The sequence below is a fragment of the Brassica rapa genome, chromosome A10 (assembly GCF_000309985.2).
Source record: "Brassica rapa cultivar Chiifu-401-42 chromosome A10, CAAS_Brap_v3.01, whole genome shotgun sequence".
Lineage (NCBI taxonomy): Eukaryota > Viridiplantae > Streptophyta > Magnoliopsida > Brassicales > Brassicaceae > Brassica > Brassica rapa.
The window spans coordinates 18892653-18909046 of NC_024804.2; the positions used below are offsets into that span (position 1 = coordinate 18892653).

Here is a 16394-nt window from a genome sequence, read left to right on the forward strand (position 1 = left end):
GAATTTGCAAATGGGGATGTAGCTCAGATGGTAGAGCGCTCGCTTAGCATGCGAGAGGTACGGGGATCGATACCCCGCATCTCCATAAATATTTTTTAAACCTTTTCTCCTTTCTGTGTTAATATCCACAAGCACTTCATATACACCTTTTTTTTGTCACTCACATATACCTTTAACTTCATTACTTCATATACACAAACTAAGCAGCCATTAATCAGGTTTGATAGTTTTAAGCGCACCCAATATCAAACAAAGGGAAACTCTTTTCAAATGAAAAGTAAGGTAAAAACACGAGTTCATGAATCTCTGATTATAAACTGCTACAACTTTGTTCAAACAAGGAAGAAAGAAACAAAAAAAACAAGAACCTAAAATAAAGTTTCAAAAAGAACTGTAGTGAGCTAACTAGCTAGTTTCAGCTATTCGTAATACAACAACTACTACTTTCTATGTTTTCTTGAAAAACTTTGCGCCTTTTCCCCCAATACCAGCACCTGCAAGGCTTGAAAAGAGATGCGATCTGGTGTCTGGTCTCCACTGCAACTCTACCAAGTCCGAGAACAAAGCTGACATCAACGGAGATATCTCTGAATCTTTTACGTTCTTGCAAGAAACCACTTTCAGATGCTCGAGCTCGTGCCACTGTAGAATCACCGACTCTAGACCTGATGTTGTTAGCAGCGAGCACCCTTCTACATACAAAAGCTTCACTCTCCTGTAAAAAGACACTCATAAAGGTTCAAACTTTTCTAAACATATAATGGACAAAAGTGAGTCTTTAAGTACCCAAAGGCCATTGCTAGGCTGAAGACATCATTATCCAACCCCCAACAGTCTTTGAAAACAATCTCTCTCGCCGCTTCACACACCTTAAACAAAGCCTTCACCGTATCCTTATCTCTTAACTGACACTTCTCCAAGTGCAACCTCTCTAACGCAGGACAAGACCTACTCAAACCCTCACCTAAACCAAGATCAAGATCAATCTTTTTACAAGACACGAGTCTCAGCGTCTTGAGATTCTCACAATACCCAATCCCCGCGAGCCAGCCCGGCTCCATCTTATGATCACAAACCGTAAGCTCCTCAAGCATCTGACAACACTCTCCTATCTCTTTAACCCCGTTGAACCCTCCTCCGCACCCAACGAGCTCAAGCCTCACCAGCCTCTTGCACCCTTGAGCAAGAATCATAAGACCAATATCCGAAACCAACATCAAACCGTCCACGTCCCCAACCACCAATCTCAAGATCTGGAGATTCTCAAACGCACCAACTCCAAGCAGAACAGTGTCTGAACACTTATGCAGCTCGAGCTCTTGCAACGTGCAACACGCTTCGGCAACACTCAGCAAACCCAGCTCGCTAGAGTTCGCCACCGCGAGTCTCCGGAGGTTTGAGCAGGCGGATGCGAGCGTTCTCAGCCCTTCATCAACCGTTTCAACGGACAAGAGACTCTCCTCAAAGAAGCTCAGACTCTGGTAAGACCCTCTAACTAAAACACCTGGGGAGACAAAACACGCGCTAACTAAATCAACGCTGTCTAGATTAGGAAACCTCCAGACAAGCCGACCAGACGCGAGGAACTCCCAATCGGAGACCTTAAGGGACCGCACGAGGCCGCCGTGGAGTCTGAGCCATCGTTTGCAGACCAAAGAGAGAGTCTTTCGGTAAGGTGAAGGGACTTTGGTGATGATGGCGAGGAGAGTGAGGTCGGGTAAGAGGAGGGTGAGGTCGGGGAGGAATAGGGTTTTGGATTTGGGGATTGGAGGAGTCAAAGGTTGGAGCTTTGAGGAGAAATCGAGTGAGTGGTGGTTGTGGTGGTTGAGCCAAAGCTCAGACCAGCTAGCTCGTCGCTTCTTCAATGGAGTAACTGGACTACTCTCCTTCCCTGTAAACGACATCACATTCTCCTGCCACAGTTCGAGAAACCCAACCGCTCGTCAAAGGTCGTCTTCTTTAAACGAAAAGTTTTTCTCTTTTCTCTTTGTTTCTGAAACAGTTTAACGGATTTATGCAATAAAAATGGAAACTTTGAAGGTCTGAGAAACTTGCAATCACTCAGAAAATTTGTGATTTTTGGTTTATTATTATTATTTTCTTTTGTCTCTCTCTACGATAAAGATTCGGTTTTGTTTTTGGATAGCTTTCTTTTGAAAACTGTTTTAGATTTAATGTACTTAAACGGTCTCAAATGCACAGTGGAAAAACTGTCACTCTCAAGTACATTAAATCTAAACAGTTTTCAAATCTATATAGGTACTGACTACTGACAAAGAGGAAAGTTTCTATAAATACGTTTAGAAACAAAACGGGTTCCATTGCGGTTATACGCCTATTCAGTAATACACAAAAAGCTTTCACTTTGCAGTATTTAAAGTACTGGTTTCTTGGTTGATGATGTCAGTCATCATGATTCCTGAAACGTATGATTCTATTGATGAACACTCTCTCACGCCGGTATCTACCAGAGAATAATACACACCACAAGATTTCAGTATGTTGTATATAGTTTGCAGAAACCAAAATACTTTTGACAGAACTTTGGTGATTGTCATAGGATGAGAGAGGACTTACATGACAATGGCTGAGAGACAAAAGCAGAGGAACCCGATGGCGAAATGGGGAGGAAACGTTGCCCAGAAGTTCTTGTGGTCGAGAATGGCTTTCTCTGAGATGATAGTGATTATGCCAGAGAGTATGAGAATTTGCCAACCTGAAGGGAGACTCATTCTGAACGAGAATGGTGAAGAAGCATCGCCCTGTAGAGAATAGTGGAGTTCAATAAAAACAACAACATAAAGACTGTCTAACATGATAGATAGTTTAATCTTAATCCAAGTATACCTTGAAGTAGCGCTGGATGAAACGTCCTGAATAGATAATCCTTCCAATCATATCTTTTTTTTGATAAAGGAAAAGTCAAGAATCAAAAAAAGGTTTATTGCAGTTTGATAATCCATAAAAGGGTGAAGGATACTCAAGGAATTCGCCAAGATTAAGCCTATTGCTCCTGCAGATCTTATCAGCAGTATGTTTAATACGATGTAAACAAGTGAGAATACAAGCAGCATGTCGTTTGACCGCTTCAGTTGATCCTCTGTTCCAACTGCATGTAAAAATGCTTCAGAGGTTCCTGCCAAAAAGAATTTACAAAGTAACCAAGAGTGAAGAAGCTCGATTTTGTAGCAAACAACAATGTCAATAAGCATTAGGTAGATCCAGATATGATCACTAACCATTCATGGCCAGGACGATGATGTAGAGACAATAAAACTGTAGCGCAAAGGAAGCTTCTCCATCACTCCATTTTTCACCATACAACAATCTGATGAGCGAGTATGAATAGCTTGGACCAAATGCCATAAATATAAGACCTATGAAATTCCCAGGAAGTTAACGAGGATCAGAGTTAAATCATTGAGATGTTTAAACCGTAATACATAGGAGTATACCTATTAGCATTACAAGCTTCAAGGCCTCGGTCAAGCAAGTTCCAAGTTTCTTCTTCTTTTGCTGGTAATCATCACCTGCCAAGAAAGAGGGGTAACAAAAACCATCTATTTAAAAATATCCGAACCAACATCATGGAGCATTATAACTACGAGTAATATTCATTACATACTGTACCACACTAAGCTCAGGAGAGAAATAAACCTGATGCGAACCTGGCAAATGTAGTGTATGAACTTTCTTCAAAAGGGAGAAACACCATGCGTACTACTAAACTTCCTGGAGGTTTTAGAAATTGTACGAGAGATATTTATAAACAACCTTTCTTGAAGATATATAATACACTTTGTCAAAGCGACTTGCCTAGTTTGTCGACTATCCCATAAACAGCCTGGTTATAAGGCGTATCTAACCATACAAGGACCAACTTTTCGCCTTCTTGAAGGATCAGCTTTCGGAAGGACTGCAAAGTAAACAGCATACACATGCTTGAGAGCTGCTTATCGAAATCCATGAAGCTCCCAGGTCTGTGAACATCACAAAATTCGATGAACTTTGTTGGAAACGAACGAGCTGATTAGATCATATCAACAGTAGAGAACTCCTACCTGAAAGGAAAGAGATTCAAGCTTCTGAAAACGCCACGCATGAGAAAATAAGCCCAGTACCCAAGAAATAAGGAACCTCCGTACGCAACTTGTGAAAGTGCAAAGATTATACCTTTCTCCTACACATGTTGAAGATAATTAGATTTTAGTGCCAGAAACAAAATGGAATGGTATAAGAACTAATAACTTTGTTTACACAACGTTACCATGTTGGTTTGCTTGACTATGAGAAAGCACAAAGTCACACAGCGTGAAAACGTAGCAACAGTCTCAACAACCAGACGCAGTTTAAGAAGCATCAACGTCTGAGAGAGTATATACAAAGGCTCAGCCATAAGCTCCAGTACACACGCAGCCCCTGCCAGATGTATCACCACAAAACATAAAACAAAGTATAAAGATAAAAGGCATAGAAAACTACAACAAATATACCGTGAATCAAGATAGCCTGTGCATATGTGTCGGAGTAGCTAAGGCTCTGCCACCATAACACAAAGACGCATGCTGCAATGGTAACGGCTATTCCGAGTGGCAACGTCACCCACGCCACTTTCAATAATCTGGTCACGTCCTTCTCTGATACAAGACCATCACTGCATCACAAAAACTCAGTCCTGAACTGATTATGTAAAACTAGATCAGCGCGCGAGATGCTTAAAGTAATACCTGTTGATGTCAGCACGCAAGCAAGCGCGCCTGAACCCCTCCCGGCTAAGAAACAAGACACATGTAACAAAGAGATGGAACTGGACCGCGTAGAGCTGCATAGGAAACACCATCCACGTAGCTACTACTCAAATGAAAATTTCAGTATAATCAAAGCTAAAGCTAAAGACTTGTATAAAAGCTGATCTCCCACGCCCTAAAGGTCCATACTTTAGCAATTAGAATCAAAATCTTAGATCCTTGGAAACGCAAAACAAAGAAACTACTTTACATCAAGCATAAAGGCAGAACCTAATTAGTCAAAAGCAACCTACATTGGCGAATATCTATTTGAGTTGAACAAAACTTGTATTTTTACCGCATAGTCTGCTTCGGTGAGACGCCTAACGATCCAGGAATTGAAAATGAAAGGGATGCCTCTGGAAAGAAACTGCGTAGCTATTATATATATATATTCCAAAATTCAATCGAGGAATAAAAAACTAGTTAGAAAGCAAAACGAAAGATTTTCAGAAGACGAAGAAGAACCTAGTAAATACTTGAAGGTGCGTGAGAGATTAACGCTATCTCTACTCCTCGCCATTCTTCTGGGAGATGAAGTGGTCGGTGGTCGGCGAAGACGACGACGACGAGTCCGTACAAAAAAATCAATTTTGGTTGGTTTGGTTCGAATTTTTCGGATAAACCGACGTTTTCCGGTTTGATTCGGTTCGGTTGAGACAAAATAACCAATCGAATAAAGAGTTACTAGACCAAAATGATATGTCAGAAGTGGGATTTGAACCCACGCCCTCTCTCGAAGACCAGAACTTGAGTCTGGCGCCTTAGACCACTCGGCCATCCTGACTGTTTGATTATAACCTGACTATTAAAGTGATAATCGTTTAAACTGTAGTAATGAATATTGTTTGTCTAATTACCAAACTAAACCCATAAAACATCTTTAATTCTGTATCTAAAGTTCAATTTTGAAACTATGACCTTACCGATAAATCTATATGCACATGTGGTTAATAACATTGAAAATATATGAAGGTCTCAAAATAAATTGGAAAATAACTTGAAAAGAAAACATGCGTGTTTTACAACTTTCAAATTGTTTAATTCTCATTAGGAATAACTGGATCTGTCTGACATTGATAAACAAACCTCATAAAATTAGTCAATTGGATCTCATCCCATCGGATAGCCCTGAATTATCAAAAAAAGAACTTTCAAATTGATATAGCTGCTTTGTCATATGAAGGCCATCCGTCCACGGATCTATATTCTATACTCTGCCAGTACCTTTTTAAAAATCTTTTTACTAGGATCATGAGCCACTTATATATAGATCACATTGGGACCATCAAAATGAAACTGCCGACCCACGTATCAAATATTAAGTGCCGTCCTCAGTCTTCAATCGTTTTTTTGTTTTGTTTTGTTTTGGCCCATGCACTTAATGGTGTATTGACTTTCATACAAGTACTGATTGTTAGTAGTAATATTTAGTTCGGTTTATGAGTTTATCATACATTACATATTTACAACTAGTATATATTCTTCTCATGAGGTCAGCAAATCTTTTTAAAACGTGCAAACTCCTAGTTCTGAAGACTAGGTCAATGGTGGTGAACAATTTAAAACATTGACGTGGGCTTCCTAAACCATGGCCATGTTGACGTTGGATTGTGGGACCTAAACTGCTAAACATAGGAGTACTAGGTGACTATGAGCCGTTAAATAAAGTGAATTAATTTCATTATCGATGTCAACAGTCTAATAAAAGGAATTTAGAGACAACCTTGCAGCTAACAAAAGATTAGTCGTAATGTAGAATGACATCTCAACAAACCTTTCATTTTCACTCTTTACGCTAACACAATCATACCGGCTCACAAACTACATGTATATATCGGTGGGTTTTACGCAACATCATACAAATAATTAACAAATATGAAACAAAATCTATGTTGAATCTGCCAAGTGAATCTGGATAGAATACCACCACAGAAACCAAATACTCCTGGATACTATACACTGACCAATTACTTAGCCCATGCGAATCCCTACATAGTAGTGTAGGAAGTACAATATTTTCTCAATAGCATAGTCGTTAATATTGAAAAAACGTATGGATACATAAATTTGGAATCATTAGTAATAATGAACTTGCCGGACAAAACTCCCAATCAAAGATCTGAGATGTAGCCCACGCACTCCAACCACCTTCACTAGTCAAACCCAACATTTATCATCACCACTTTCAACGTTTTTCTTGAGATGATGAGAATTAATTACCAATGTCGCGACTATTTATCTTGGGAAAAGTCAAAGAAACTAACGTGCTACATGAGACATCATTTAAAGATAATCTCTATATACTGTCAATATACATTTTATTTTGTTCAACACTGTCAATATACATCTTAATTTTCAATCGACACACTGTTTCTGTTTCTGTCTGTGTGTTTTAATTATATGACTATCCGGTTAGGACATCTCTAATTTCATTATATTTTTCATTCTAAAATAAATTAAAATAAAATATGAAACTAAAAAAAAACTCTAATCTTATTTCATTTTTCATTCTATTTACTTCATATTTTGTTTTATTTTATTTTAAAAGTAAAAATAGAGATTTACATTGTAGATGCTATTTATTAAGTAGAGAACCATGATAAATTTTTCAAATGTAAAATAAAAATCTTATGGTTATACTCATTCTGTTTTATAATAAGTGTTATTCTAATTTTTTTTTCTTGTTACATAAAAAATATCAATTTACAATTCTAATGCAAATTATACTTACTTTCAGTTAGAAAATTAATTGCAAACTACATTGATTTTATAAATAATTTTATTTATCTTAAATACTATTGATCAGAGATGTAATTAATAATAATGAGTATATTTCAACGACTTTCTTAATATGTGTGAAAAATATCAAAATGATACTTATTCAGAAACAGAATCAGAAGAAATATAAAATATGATACTCCTGTATTTGCATCTATACAATCTACATTTCACCCTTGCAGGCCAAAAAAACAATAAACATAAAGTCAACACTGTTGGTACAAAAGATACTATCATAGATCTGTCCTCTGAACTTAAATATCAACTTCATCTCCCCCTATCACCATCATCCTCTCTTTCTCATTTGTGAACAGTAAAACTCCACAGTGCCAGACTTTCCGTTTCCTTTTGATGCAGTTTCCATTTCCTTTCGCATAAAATATTTCTGCAATAAATTCTAAATTTTAAATCATACACTTGTCATTTATTAGCGCAATACCCATTTTCCCTAAAGTCTCTCATATCATAAACACAAATTTTATTTTCAAGAAATCTAGAGAAGAAGAGAAAAAAAAAATCACATGGAGATGACAAGAAGCCACTTCTTAGCATTGTTACTCGGAGTCTCTATATCAGCATTAGCCATCCTACTCTTGTTCATCTTCTGCACAAGAAGAAAACGTTCATCTACTGAATCTGAACAACACGACGTCGAGTCCCATGGATTCTCCTCAGAGACAGGGGAGCTCGTGACGTTTCGCGGCGGAGAAGATCTCACCATCTGCGATATCCTCGATGCTCCGGGAGAAGTCATTGGCAAATCAAGCTACGGCACTCTCTACAAGGCTTCCTTGCAACGCAGCGGTAAAGTTAGAGTTCTCAGGTTTCTCCGACCGGTTTGCACTGTGAGATCGGATGCTAAGGAGTTTAACGGCGTCATCGAGACGCTTGGGCTTGTTCGACATGAGAACTTGGTTCCTCTGTTGGGTTTCTATGGTGGAAACAGAGGAGAGAAGCTTATGGTTCATCCTTTCTTCTCTTCCGGGAATCTTTCCGACTTCATCGCAAGTAAGCAATCTGTTTTTTTTCTAAAGGATTTAATTTTTTTTCTTTTTTCCGACAGAAAGTAAAGAACTTTAACTTTTAGTCTTTTACGGGAAACAAACAGAGTCATGTTCTACTTTGCCGGGAAAATGGTTAGAAACCTTTGCCGTTTCCATGATGTTGATATCACTTTTACATTGTGACTGCATGGCTGGCCCTTTGATTTTGGGGCGGTAGGCAGTTTACTAAAGATTTTAATAATTTTACTTTTTATAAATTCTAAGAACTATAACTATATAATTTTTTTCAAGATTTTAGAGTCTAAATAATTTTACTTTTTTTATAAATTCTAAGAACTATAACTATATAATTCTTTTTGAAAAATTTGGAGGGCTTTAGACGAATGCTTCATTTAGTTTTGTGCATGATAGACCATGTGTACCTCAGTGCCTCATACATGTAGAAACATATACATACAAGAATGTGTGTTATACTACATAGCTGGAATTATACAACATTAGCTGGATCATTTAATTCAGTTTTTTTTTTCATTATTTATTTAAGCTATTTAAAAGTATATAACTCATACAGCATGGTGTTTTGTCGGTACTGTTTTTTGTTTATTCACTTTTCACTTCATTTGGACAAAACATGAAACGAGTTGATCTAAAGAACGTTACATTCTTTCTTTTTGTTTGGTAGGTGGAGATGATGAATCAGTAAAATGGATCAACATTTTACGCATCACTATTGGAATAACCGAAGCTCTTGATTATCTTCACAATAGGATACAGAAACCAATAGTCCACGGCAATTTAAAATCCAAGAACGTTCTTCTGAACTCGAGTTTCGAACCTAGAGTCTCTGATTACGGTTTGCATCTCCTCTTAAACCTCACGGCAGGACAAGAGATTCTTGATGTTTCTGCAGCCGGGGGGTACAAAGCTCCTGAGTTGATAAAGGTGAAGGAAGTGAGCAAAGAGAGTGATGTGTATAGTCTCGGTGTGATCATGCTTGAGCTAGTCACTGGTAAAGAACCGACAAATAAGAATCCAACAGGAGATGATGAGTTCTATCTTCCTGATTTTGTGAGGAAGGCTGTTATTGATCATAAGTTGTCTGATCTATACCGTCCTGAGATTCTCAAGAGTAGTGGTGATATGAGTGAAGAACGTGTCCTCAAGTATTTTCAGCTTGCATTGTCTTGCTGCTCTCCTTCGCCTTCTCTTAGGCCAAACATCAAGCAGGTCTTGAGGAAACTCGAAGACATCAAGAAATGTTAGAATGATTGGAGTAAGAACAAAGAAGGAAGCGTTACAACTCTTTACAAAGGTTCTTGACTAAAAGATCATAGTTAAAGGAAAAATAGGAGTTGCGTCTGAGGAGAAAGACTTCTGATATGATCAGTGGCCTGACGAGATGCAGAACACTGATTGATGTTAATGAAGATAACAAGGAACAAAGTTATTAGGAGAGTAACACAATTGTAAAGAGGAGAGGATTGTACGTAGAATTTTACACATCTTGTGAGAGATGTGCGTGGGATACTGGGATAGTCTTCAGACGATTGGAGAGATAGTGACTATTTGTCAAACCATAGTTCGTGATTGTAGTGTATACTCTTTGAGTTTCATTAACCTTTGTCTTTTCAAAGTTAGTGTTCATGTTCTGTTTTGTTCTCCTGCGCATATTATGTAATTAATTTTTTTTTTGTATTTTTAGTATGAACCTGTTCTGACACACTCATGTAATTTTTTTTGTGCTTTCTGTTGTTTTCCCGGTAAAAACTAGGGCTAAGCAAAAAATCAGAATCCGAAAAACCTAACCGAACTTGATTTGAAAAAATAGTATCGAATCCGAATCAAAATTGATTAAATATCCGAACGGATTCAAAATTTTGGTATCTAAAAAACCAAAACCGAACCCGATCAAACTGAAGTATTTCGGGTACCTAATGTATCCAAAATTGATTTTTATACCCCTTATATAAATATATTTTAGATTTAATGTCTTTTAAAACATCCAAATATATAAGATTTTTAAATTGTTCAAAATACTTAAAAATATATACAAATAGTCAAATGTAAATGAAATAGCTAAAATATACTCAAAACATTAAAAATATTTGAAATATATATTGATTATCTATCTAAATATTCAAACCAAATCAAATTATATGTTAAGTTTAAGTATTTTGACATATGTTATTCAAATTTGTATGTAATATATATAATATTTTGTTTATAGATTTTGAAAAATTTAAAATATATAATAAATTTTAAAATTTTAAAAATAATTTTAATGGGTTATCTAAATTTGAACCAAACTCCATCCAAAATTTTAAAATATCTGAATGGGCTTGAAATCTTGGATCTCAAAATTCCGAAATCCGAATAGATTCGAGCCAAACCCCAAATGGGTACGCTAACCCCAGTAAAAACCATCCGAACAGAATTCACCAGACGATCTTCTCCTAAAGCACAAACGGCACGGTGTTTCTTAAGAAGGGTATTATTGTCATTCCTTTAACAAACGAGTAAAGAAAAATGGGCCAAAGAGGCCCGTTTAAGCCTGAAAGCCATAACCCGGATTCTACCCAACCCAATAAGAACCCGACCCGAAACGTAACCTCTCTTCTCATTTCAATTTTGAAACTCGGCGTCAGAGTATCAATGACTCTCCGAGCTTAGTTTAAAGAAGATCATCGGCATTGATTCCTCTCTTCTGAGAATCCACCGCACAGTCTCTCTTCATCTTCCCCAAATCATGGAGTTCACAGAGGCTTACAAGCAGACAGGTCCTTGCTGCTTCTCCCCAAACTCTCGCTACGTCGCCGTCGCCAATGACTATCGCCTCGTGATCCGCGACACATTCTCGTTTCAGGTTAAAAAAAAAACTAATTCGATTCGGTAGCTTTATCACCTAAACCCTAGATTTCACCGATGAATCTGATGTAGAATGTCAATTTTGGATCTTACCATGTGTCAAAATGCTAGTAGATCTTGCTACTTGATGATATCGTTGAAGTTTATTTTTTCTTCTGTATCTTTATGAATATCCAAAAATTTATATATAAATGTAGAATTTTAAAGCTAGGAGATAATATACATATTTAAATAAATAGTCATTATCAGATAAATAAAATGTTATTTTTAGCCAATATAAACTTAGTTCTATCGAATTTTTAATTAAAATAAAATTAAATAAGTAAACTAAATAAAAATAAATAAGAATACATATAATTACATTTGTGATTTTATTTTGTTTCAAAATAGATAAAATTAAATATAAAAATAATAATGTTAAAACTTAAAACCAAATATTTAAATTAAAATAAAATTATTATATGTTAATGAATGTAAAGTGTTTATGTAAATGCTGCAGGTTGTGCAATTGTTTTCTTGCTTAGATAAAATAAGCTACATAGAATGGGCGCTTGACTCTGAGTACATTCTTTGTGGCCTCTACAAGAAACCAATGATTCAAGCCTGGTCACTGACACAGCCAGAGTGGACTTGCAAGATTGATGAAGGTCCCGCTGGTGTTTCTTACGCTAGGTGGAGTCCAGACAGCCGTCATATACTCACAACCTCTGAGTTTCAGCTGCGGTTGACAGTTTGGTCCCTTTTGAACACAGCGTGTGTTCATGTGCAGTGGCCAAAGCATGGCTCCAAGGGAGTTTCGTTTAATAAAGATGGGAAGTTTGCTGCAATCTGCACGCGGCGTGACTGCAAGGACTATGTTAACCTTTTGTCTTGTCAGTCGTGGGAGATCATGGGTAGTTTTGCTGTTGATACCTTGGATTTGGCTGATCTTGAGTGGTCACCTGATGATAGTTCTATTGTGGTGTGGGATTCGCCTCTTGAATATAAGGTATGTGTTGTTTTGGTCGTGGTCATAGCTACCAATGGTTATGTTTGGTTTTGTCGTGGATATCTCTTAGGTTTGTGTAACCTTTGGGCAGGTTCTGATCTATTCTCCAGATGGGAGGTGTCTGTTTAAGTATCAGGCATATGAATGTGGACTCGGTGTGAAGACTGTTTCCTGGTCTCCGTGTGGTCAGTTTCTTGCCATTGGTAGCTATGACCAGATGCTACGGGTCCTGAATCACCTTACTTGGAAAACATTCGCTGAGTTCTTACACCTATCAACTGTTCGTGCCCCCTGTTGTGCTGCTATTTTCAAGGTAAAGGTCTTTCCATAACAGCAGGATATGCTGGTTGTCAATGCAGGCGTGTAGTAACCTATTGGTCGTTGTTCTTTTTCTAGGAAGTTGATGAACCCTTGCAGCTCGACATGTCTGAGTTATCGTTGGATGACAACTTTATGCCAAGCAATTATGGTAACAAATCTGTTCTTTGTTTTCTGACAGGGACATCTTTCAGAACACTCTTTTTGTGTGTAGTCGTTATAACTATCTTCATTCATTGCTTGTTTTTCATGTGGTTCTATGTTCAGATGCTTCGGAAGGCTATATAAGTGTCAGGTATGAAGTGATGGATTTACCAGTAGCACTTCCTTTTCAGAAACCTCTCGTGGACAAGCCTAACCCAAAACAAGGAGTCGGTAAGCTTTTTCTTCTGCAACCAAACACAATCTAGGAAACTGCAATCAGATGTTGAAATTTTCCTAAATCTTAACTCTTTCAAACTGTTCTCAGGGCTTCTAGCTTGGAGCAAAGACAGCCAATACATATGCACACGAAACGACAGCATGCCAACTGCCCTATGGATATGGGACATGCAACGCCTCGAGGTTGCAGCCATCCTGGTCCAGAAGGAACCTATCCGAGCCGCTGTCTGGGATCCAACCTGCACTCGCCTTCTCCTATGCACCGGAAGCTCTCACCTCTACATGTGGACTCCCTCGGGTGCGTTCTGTGTATGCAGTCCCCTCCCTGGATTCTCCATTACTGATCTCAAATGGAACATTGATGGAAGCTGTCTCCTTCTCAAAGACAAAGATGCATTCTGCTGTGCCACTGTCCCGCCTCTTCCTGAGTCCAGCGACTACAGCTCTGATGACTGAGGATTCCTATCTATTTCTTTGTAAAAGTTGCAGCCTTATGTGTGTCTCAATTTTAGGAGTGTTTTTTTCCCCTCGACTTTTACTAGTTATTGTTAACTATTTTCAATGTATAAAAAGGTTTTCTTGAGTAACAAAATACCGTTTAAGTTCTTGATACAACGAAAGAAAGTTTTTATTTCAGGGATTAGGCTCCTGCTTGATGCTGGTGTATGGACTCAACCGATAAAAGGTATTCACCAAAACTATCTGGTGTCTGTGAAATAGGTTTCTGAGTGTGTTAATGAACATTTAGTATAGGGTTATGATTACTTTGGCTTTTTAATCATAATGTTACATGATCCTTTAATAAATACTCTGGAATATCCTCAAAACCTCGTTGTCAATGTCAACAAGGAGAATAGGATATTTAGATAAATATCTCATCTCCGTTTAATATTCATATGCAAGTTGTGCATCTCTCTTTCAAGTGTATGTACTCTGTAGCTTGTGGTCCATTTATCTTTATCGATGAGTGCTGACTTTTACCTAACCTATGAGACAAAACATTTGCTGCTAGATTCTTAAAACTGGTCCCTCTTGCAACTTGTCCATCTTGATTCACTCCCCCTTCTCCTCTTGTATAAACATTTAGGTACACTCACCTATTAAAGCTGTTACTGTGAAGTATTTATCTTAGGAGATTGAAACCTTGATTGTGTGTTTTGCGTTTGCGTTTACATGAGCCTTCAGTTTGTGTTTGACGTGTGCGTTTGCAATGAATAATAATTTCTTTTTATTATTATTCCGGATAATTGTGTTGATTTCTTAGTTTCAGTTACTAAAAAACATGTTATTGATTTGCTTGTCTTGGTTCTAAACCATTGACTCATCGTGGATTACTAGTTAAGTTGTTTAGAGATGGAAACTCAATCCCTGGAGAGAACTTTCTTGAAAACAACAACTTAGGAACAGAACATTCATACAAATTTGTTGCAAGAGTTCTTAGCACACACTAACCTATATACTTCACTTCCTCTGTACAATTAACTTATACAATGAAACTGATCACACTTTTGAATGTTAAACGCATCATTCACAGATCACTTGACGATGAAGATGAATTGCTCTGACTTCTTTGGAGCTCCTCCTGCACATCACTTCTCTTCCTTTTCCGTCCTGAATTCACGGGAGCTTCATACTTGCCAGCGTCTAGAGGAAAGTTGAGTACGGCTTTTCTTCCCCTGAGCTTGAAAGCTGCACAGTCATATGCTCTTGCAGCATCAACATTACTTTCAAATGTTCCTAGCCAGATCCGAGATCCTTTCTTTGCCGGATCCCGAATCTCTGCTGCAAATTTTCCCCACGGCCTTCTTCTCACTCCTCGGTAATGCCTCGGTTCTTCTTCTTCTTCCAACCTCTTTGCTTCTTTCCTGGGTGAGACACTCTGATCAGTCTCATGTGGTGATGAATTCTGCTCTGAAACTCCCGTTGATGTAGATGATTCCACTTCCACTTGTAAAAACTCTTTGACGAACGAATCCGGATCAAGAACCGGTGAATCAGGTTCCTGTTTAGGAACTTGATTCATCACAGGCTCTATACACCAGAGTCCTGAGACAAAGGAAGCATTAAAGTCAAAATCTCCCATGAAACCATCAGCAACCAAAAAGTCTTCCAAGAGATGCTCCTGTATAGCATCCAAATCAGAGCTTTCCTCAAACGCAGCCATTTTTTTTCTTCTAGACAAGGCAGGTGAGAGAGGAAAAAAAGAGAGACAGAGTCTGCAAATGATGTTTGAACAAAAGCTTTGATATTTTGCTTTCTATATATAAAAGGTAAAGAAGAGGAGACAAGAAGGTAATCACAAAGTTTCAGCAGCCAGGGATGGTGTAGGGACACAAACTCTTATGGTTTTGTCGCTCTCTTAGTGGTTTTATAGATGTGTAATAATTCTTAACTATCAATACAATTTATGAAGACAACGTACAACTTTTTGTAAGGACCTTCATCAACTTGTTGCGTGACGCGACACTTCACATGAAAAACTGTAATTAACCTATAGTTTTTACATCCTGGTTCTAAGGATGAATCTTCTCATTTCTGTAACTCTGTTCAACTTGTCTTCTACCTCCCTGATGGTGACTACTAAAAAAACATTTGATTCTCAACGGCATTGCATTATTATTATTTTTTGGTTTATTGTTTGTTAACATCACATTATCTTATTTGTTTCTATTAGAAGTTTAGAATTATTGGTGTTGTGCATAAAGACGAATATATCTATGATGTCATATATATTCTATTAAAAGAGAAGCAGTCTTGAAAAATCTACTTATACAAGGTTGTTTGGACTATTTCTTAAAAGTTAATAATTTCATGGTGCTACTTAAATTTCTCCTAACAATATATTTTCATAAATTTCTCTGATTTTCTTTAGATATTATAAGTGTGCAACTCCTATATTTATGGTAACTACTATATGACCTTCTATAAATCTCATCCATTTATTATAAATTTCTCTATTTAGTTATTGATATCCTATATACGATTTACTAACCAACATTGTTTTGATGCAATAATATATAAACTCGTGGGTCCATAGACTAATCTATTATGTATGTGACCATATATATATTATATAATATTTATTTTAATTCTTAAATTCATATCTATATAAAACAAATGGTATGGTGCATGTCACCATTAAATAATACATGCCATTTGAATTAAAATAGTCTGGTAAGTAATACATGTATTTAAAAAAAATGAGTTAATGAAGTATGATAAATAATTATCACAAAATCATGTTTTACTATAGAACCGATCAAACTTAGT

At 37.2% G+C, this 16394-nt stretch overlaps 5 protein-coding genes and 2 non-coding genes across 8 annotated transcripts; 3 read left to right on the plus strand and 4 right to left on the minus strand.

Annotated features, from left to right (window-relative positions):
- The first annotated feature begins 12 nt into the window (after positions 1 to 12).
- On the plus strand, positions 13 to 85 carry TRNAA-AGC. The gene has a single exon. It is a non-coding gene; the product is annotated as a tRNA-Ala (tRNA).
- A 160-nt stretch (positions 86 to 245) lies between these two features.
- LOC103847041 (F-box protein At5g07670) lies at positions 246 to 2147 on the minus strand. Its single transcript, XM_009124073.3, has 2 exons — positions 787 to 2147; positions 246 to 715 (listed from the first exon to the last, which is right to left on the minus strand). Exons 1-2 carry the CDS (start codon positions 1902 to 1904, stop codon positions 448 to 450), a joined length of 1386 nt encoding a protein of 461 aa, XP_009122321.1. The 5' UTR covers positions 1905 to 2147; the 3' UTR covers positions 246 to 447.
- A 120-nt stretch (positions 2148 to 2267) lies between these two features.
- On the minus strand, positions 2268 to 5781 carry LOC103847040 (protein RFT1 homolog). Of its 2 annotated transcripts, XM_033282019.1 has the most exons (14): positions 5256 to 5781; positions 5086 to 5165; positions 4728 to 4822; positions 4494 to 4654; positions 4268 to 4419; positions 4062 to 4180; positions 3817 to 3980; positions 3658 to 3732; positions 3456 to 3530; positions 3240 to 3377; positions 2981 to 3136; positions 2848 to 2900; positions 2578 to 2762; positions 2268 to 2464 (listed from the first exon to the last, which is right to left on the minus strand). In XM_033282019.1, exons 1-14 carry the CDS (start codon positions 5566 to 5568, stop codon positions 2404 to 2406), a joined length of 1827 nt encoding a protein of 608 aa, XP_033137910.1. In that variant the 5' UTR covers positions 5569 to 5781; the 3' UTR covers positions 2268 to 2403. The 2 variants fall into 2 exon arrangements, with proteins under 2 accessions (XP_033137910.1, XP_009122320.1); XM_009124072.3 differs by lacking the exons at positions 5086 to 5165; positions 5256 to 5781 and adding an exon at positions 4924 to 5052 and having other exon boundaries at positions 4728 to 4883.
- TRNAL-CAA lies at positions 5491 to 5574 on the minus strand. The gene has a single exon. It is a non-coding gene; the product is annotated as a tRNA-Leu (tRNA).
- Positions 5782 to 5995: 214 nt separating the features above from the next.
- LOC103847042 (putative kinase-like protein TMKL1) lies at positions 5996 to 10317 on the plus strand. Its single transcript, XM_009124075.3, has 2 exons — positions 5996 to 8576; positions 9255 to 10317. Exons 1-2 carry the CDS (start codon positions 8090 to 8092, stop codon positions 9833 to 9835), a joined length of 1068 nt encoding a protein of 355 aa, XP_009122323.1. The 5' UTR covers positions 5996 to 8089; the 3' UTR covers positions 9836 to 10317.
- Positions 10318 to 10919: 602 nt separating this feature from the next.
- LOC103847044 (WD repeat-containing protein WRAP73) lies at positions 10920 to 13755 on the plus strand. Its single transcript, XM_009124076.3, has 6 exons — positions 10920 to 11435; positions 11937 to 12425; positions 12517 to 12738; positions 12822 to 12894; positions 13011 to 13118; positions 13213 to 13755. Exons 1-6 carry the CDS (start codon positions 11319 to 11321, stop codon positions 13578 to 13580), a joined length of 1377 nt encoding a protein of 458 aa, XP_009122324.2. The 5' UTR covers positions 10920 to 11318; the 3' UTR covers positions 13581 to 13755.
- A 725-nt stretch (positions 13756 to 14480) lies between these two features.
- On the minus strand, positions 14481 to 15604 carry LOC103847045 (ethylene-responsive transcription factor ERF106). The gene has a single exon (XM_009124077.3). The coding sequence runs from the start codon at positions 15286 to 15288 to the stop codon at positions 14653 to 14655; it is 636 nt and encodes a 211-aa protein (XP_009122325.2). The 5' UTR covers positions 15289 to 15604; the 3' UTR covers positions 14481 to 14652.
- Positions 15605 to 16394: the final 790 nt, after the last annotated feature.

What these genes read in the sequence shown, in the direction of transcription:
- LOC103847041 (XM_009124073.3), bottom strand. Translation starts at nt 1,904, where the DNA reads ATGTCGTTTACAGGGAAGGAGAGTAGTCCAGTTACTCCATTGAAGAAG. An exon ending in AGCCTAGCAATGGCCTTTGG is followed by an intron (nt 716 to 786) that starts GTACTTAAAGAC and finishes GTCTTTTTACAG; the next exon opens with GAGAGTGAAGCTTTTGTATG.
- LOC103847044 (XM_009124076.3), top strand. Translation starts at nt 11,319, where the DNA reads ATGGAGTTCACAGAGGCTTACAAGCAGACAGGTCCTTGCTGCTTCTCC. An exon ending in GCGACACATTCTCGTTTCAG is followed by an intron (nt 11,436 to 11,936) that starts GTTAAAAAAAAA and finishes TAAATGCTGCAG; the next exon opens with GTTGTGCAATTGTTTTCTTG. An exon ending in GTTGTGCTGCTATTTTCAAG is followed by an intron (nt 12,739 to 12,821) that starts GTAAAGGTCTTT and finishes TTCTTTTTCTAG; the next exon opens with GAAGTTGATGAACCCTTGCA.
- LOC103847045 (XM_009124077.3), bottom strand. Translation starts at nt 15,288, where the DNA reads ATGGCTGCGTTTGAGGAAAGCTCTGATTTGGATGCTATACAGGAGCAT.
- LOC103847042 (XM_009124075.3), top strand. Translation starts at nt 8,090, where the DNA reads ATGGAGATGACAAGAAGCCACTTCTTAGCATTGTTACTCGGAGTCTCT. An exon ending in TCTTTCCGACTTCATCGCAA is followed by an intron (nt 8,577 to 9,254) that starts GTAAGCAATCTG and finishes TTTGTTTGGTAG; the next exon opens with GTGGAGATGATGAATCAGTA.
- LOC103847040 (XM_033282019.1), bottom strand. Translation starts at nt 5,568, where the DNA reads ATGGCCGAGTGGTCTAAGGCGCCAGACTCAAGTTCTGGTCTTCGAGAG. An exon ending in CATCGTCCTGGCCATGAATG is followed by an intron (nt 3,137 to 3,239) that starts GTTAGTGATCAT and finishes TCTTTTTGGCAG; the next exon opens with GAACCTCTGAAGCATTTTTA. An exon ending in TGTCTCTCAGCCATTGTCAT is followed by an intron (nt 2,465 to 2,577) that starts GTAAGTCCTCTC and finishes ATTCTCTGGTAG; the next exon opens with ATACCGGCGTGAGAGAGTGT.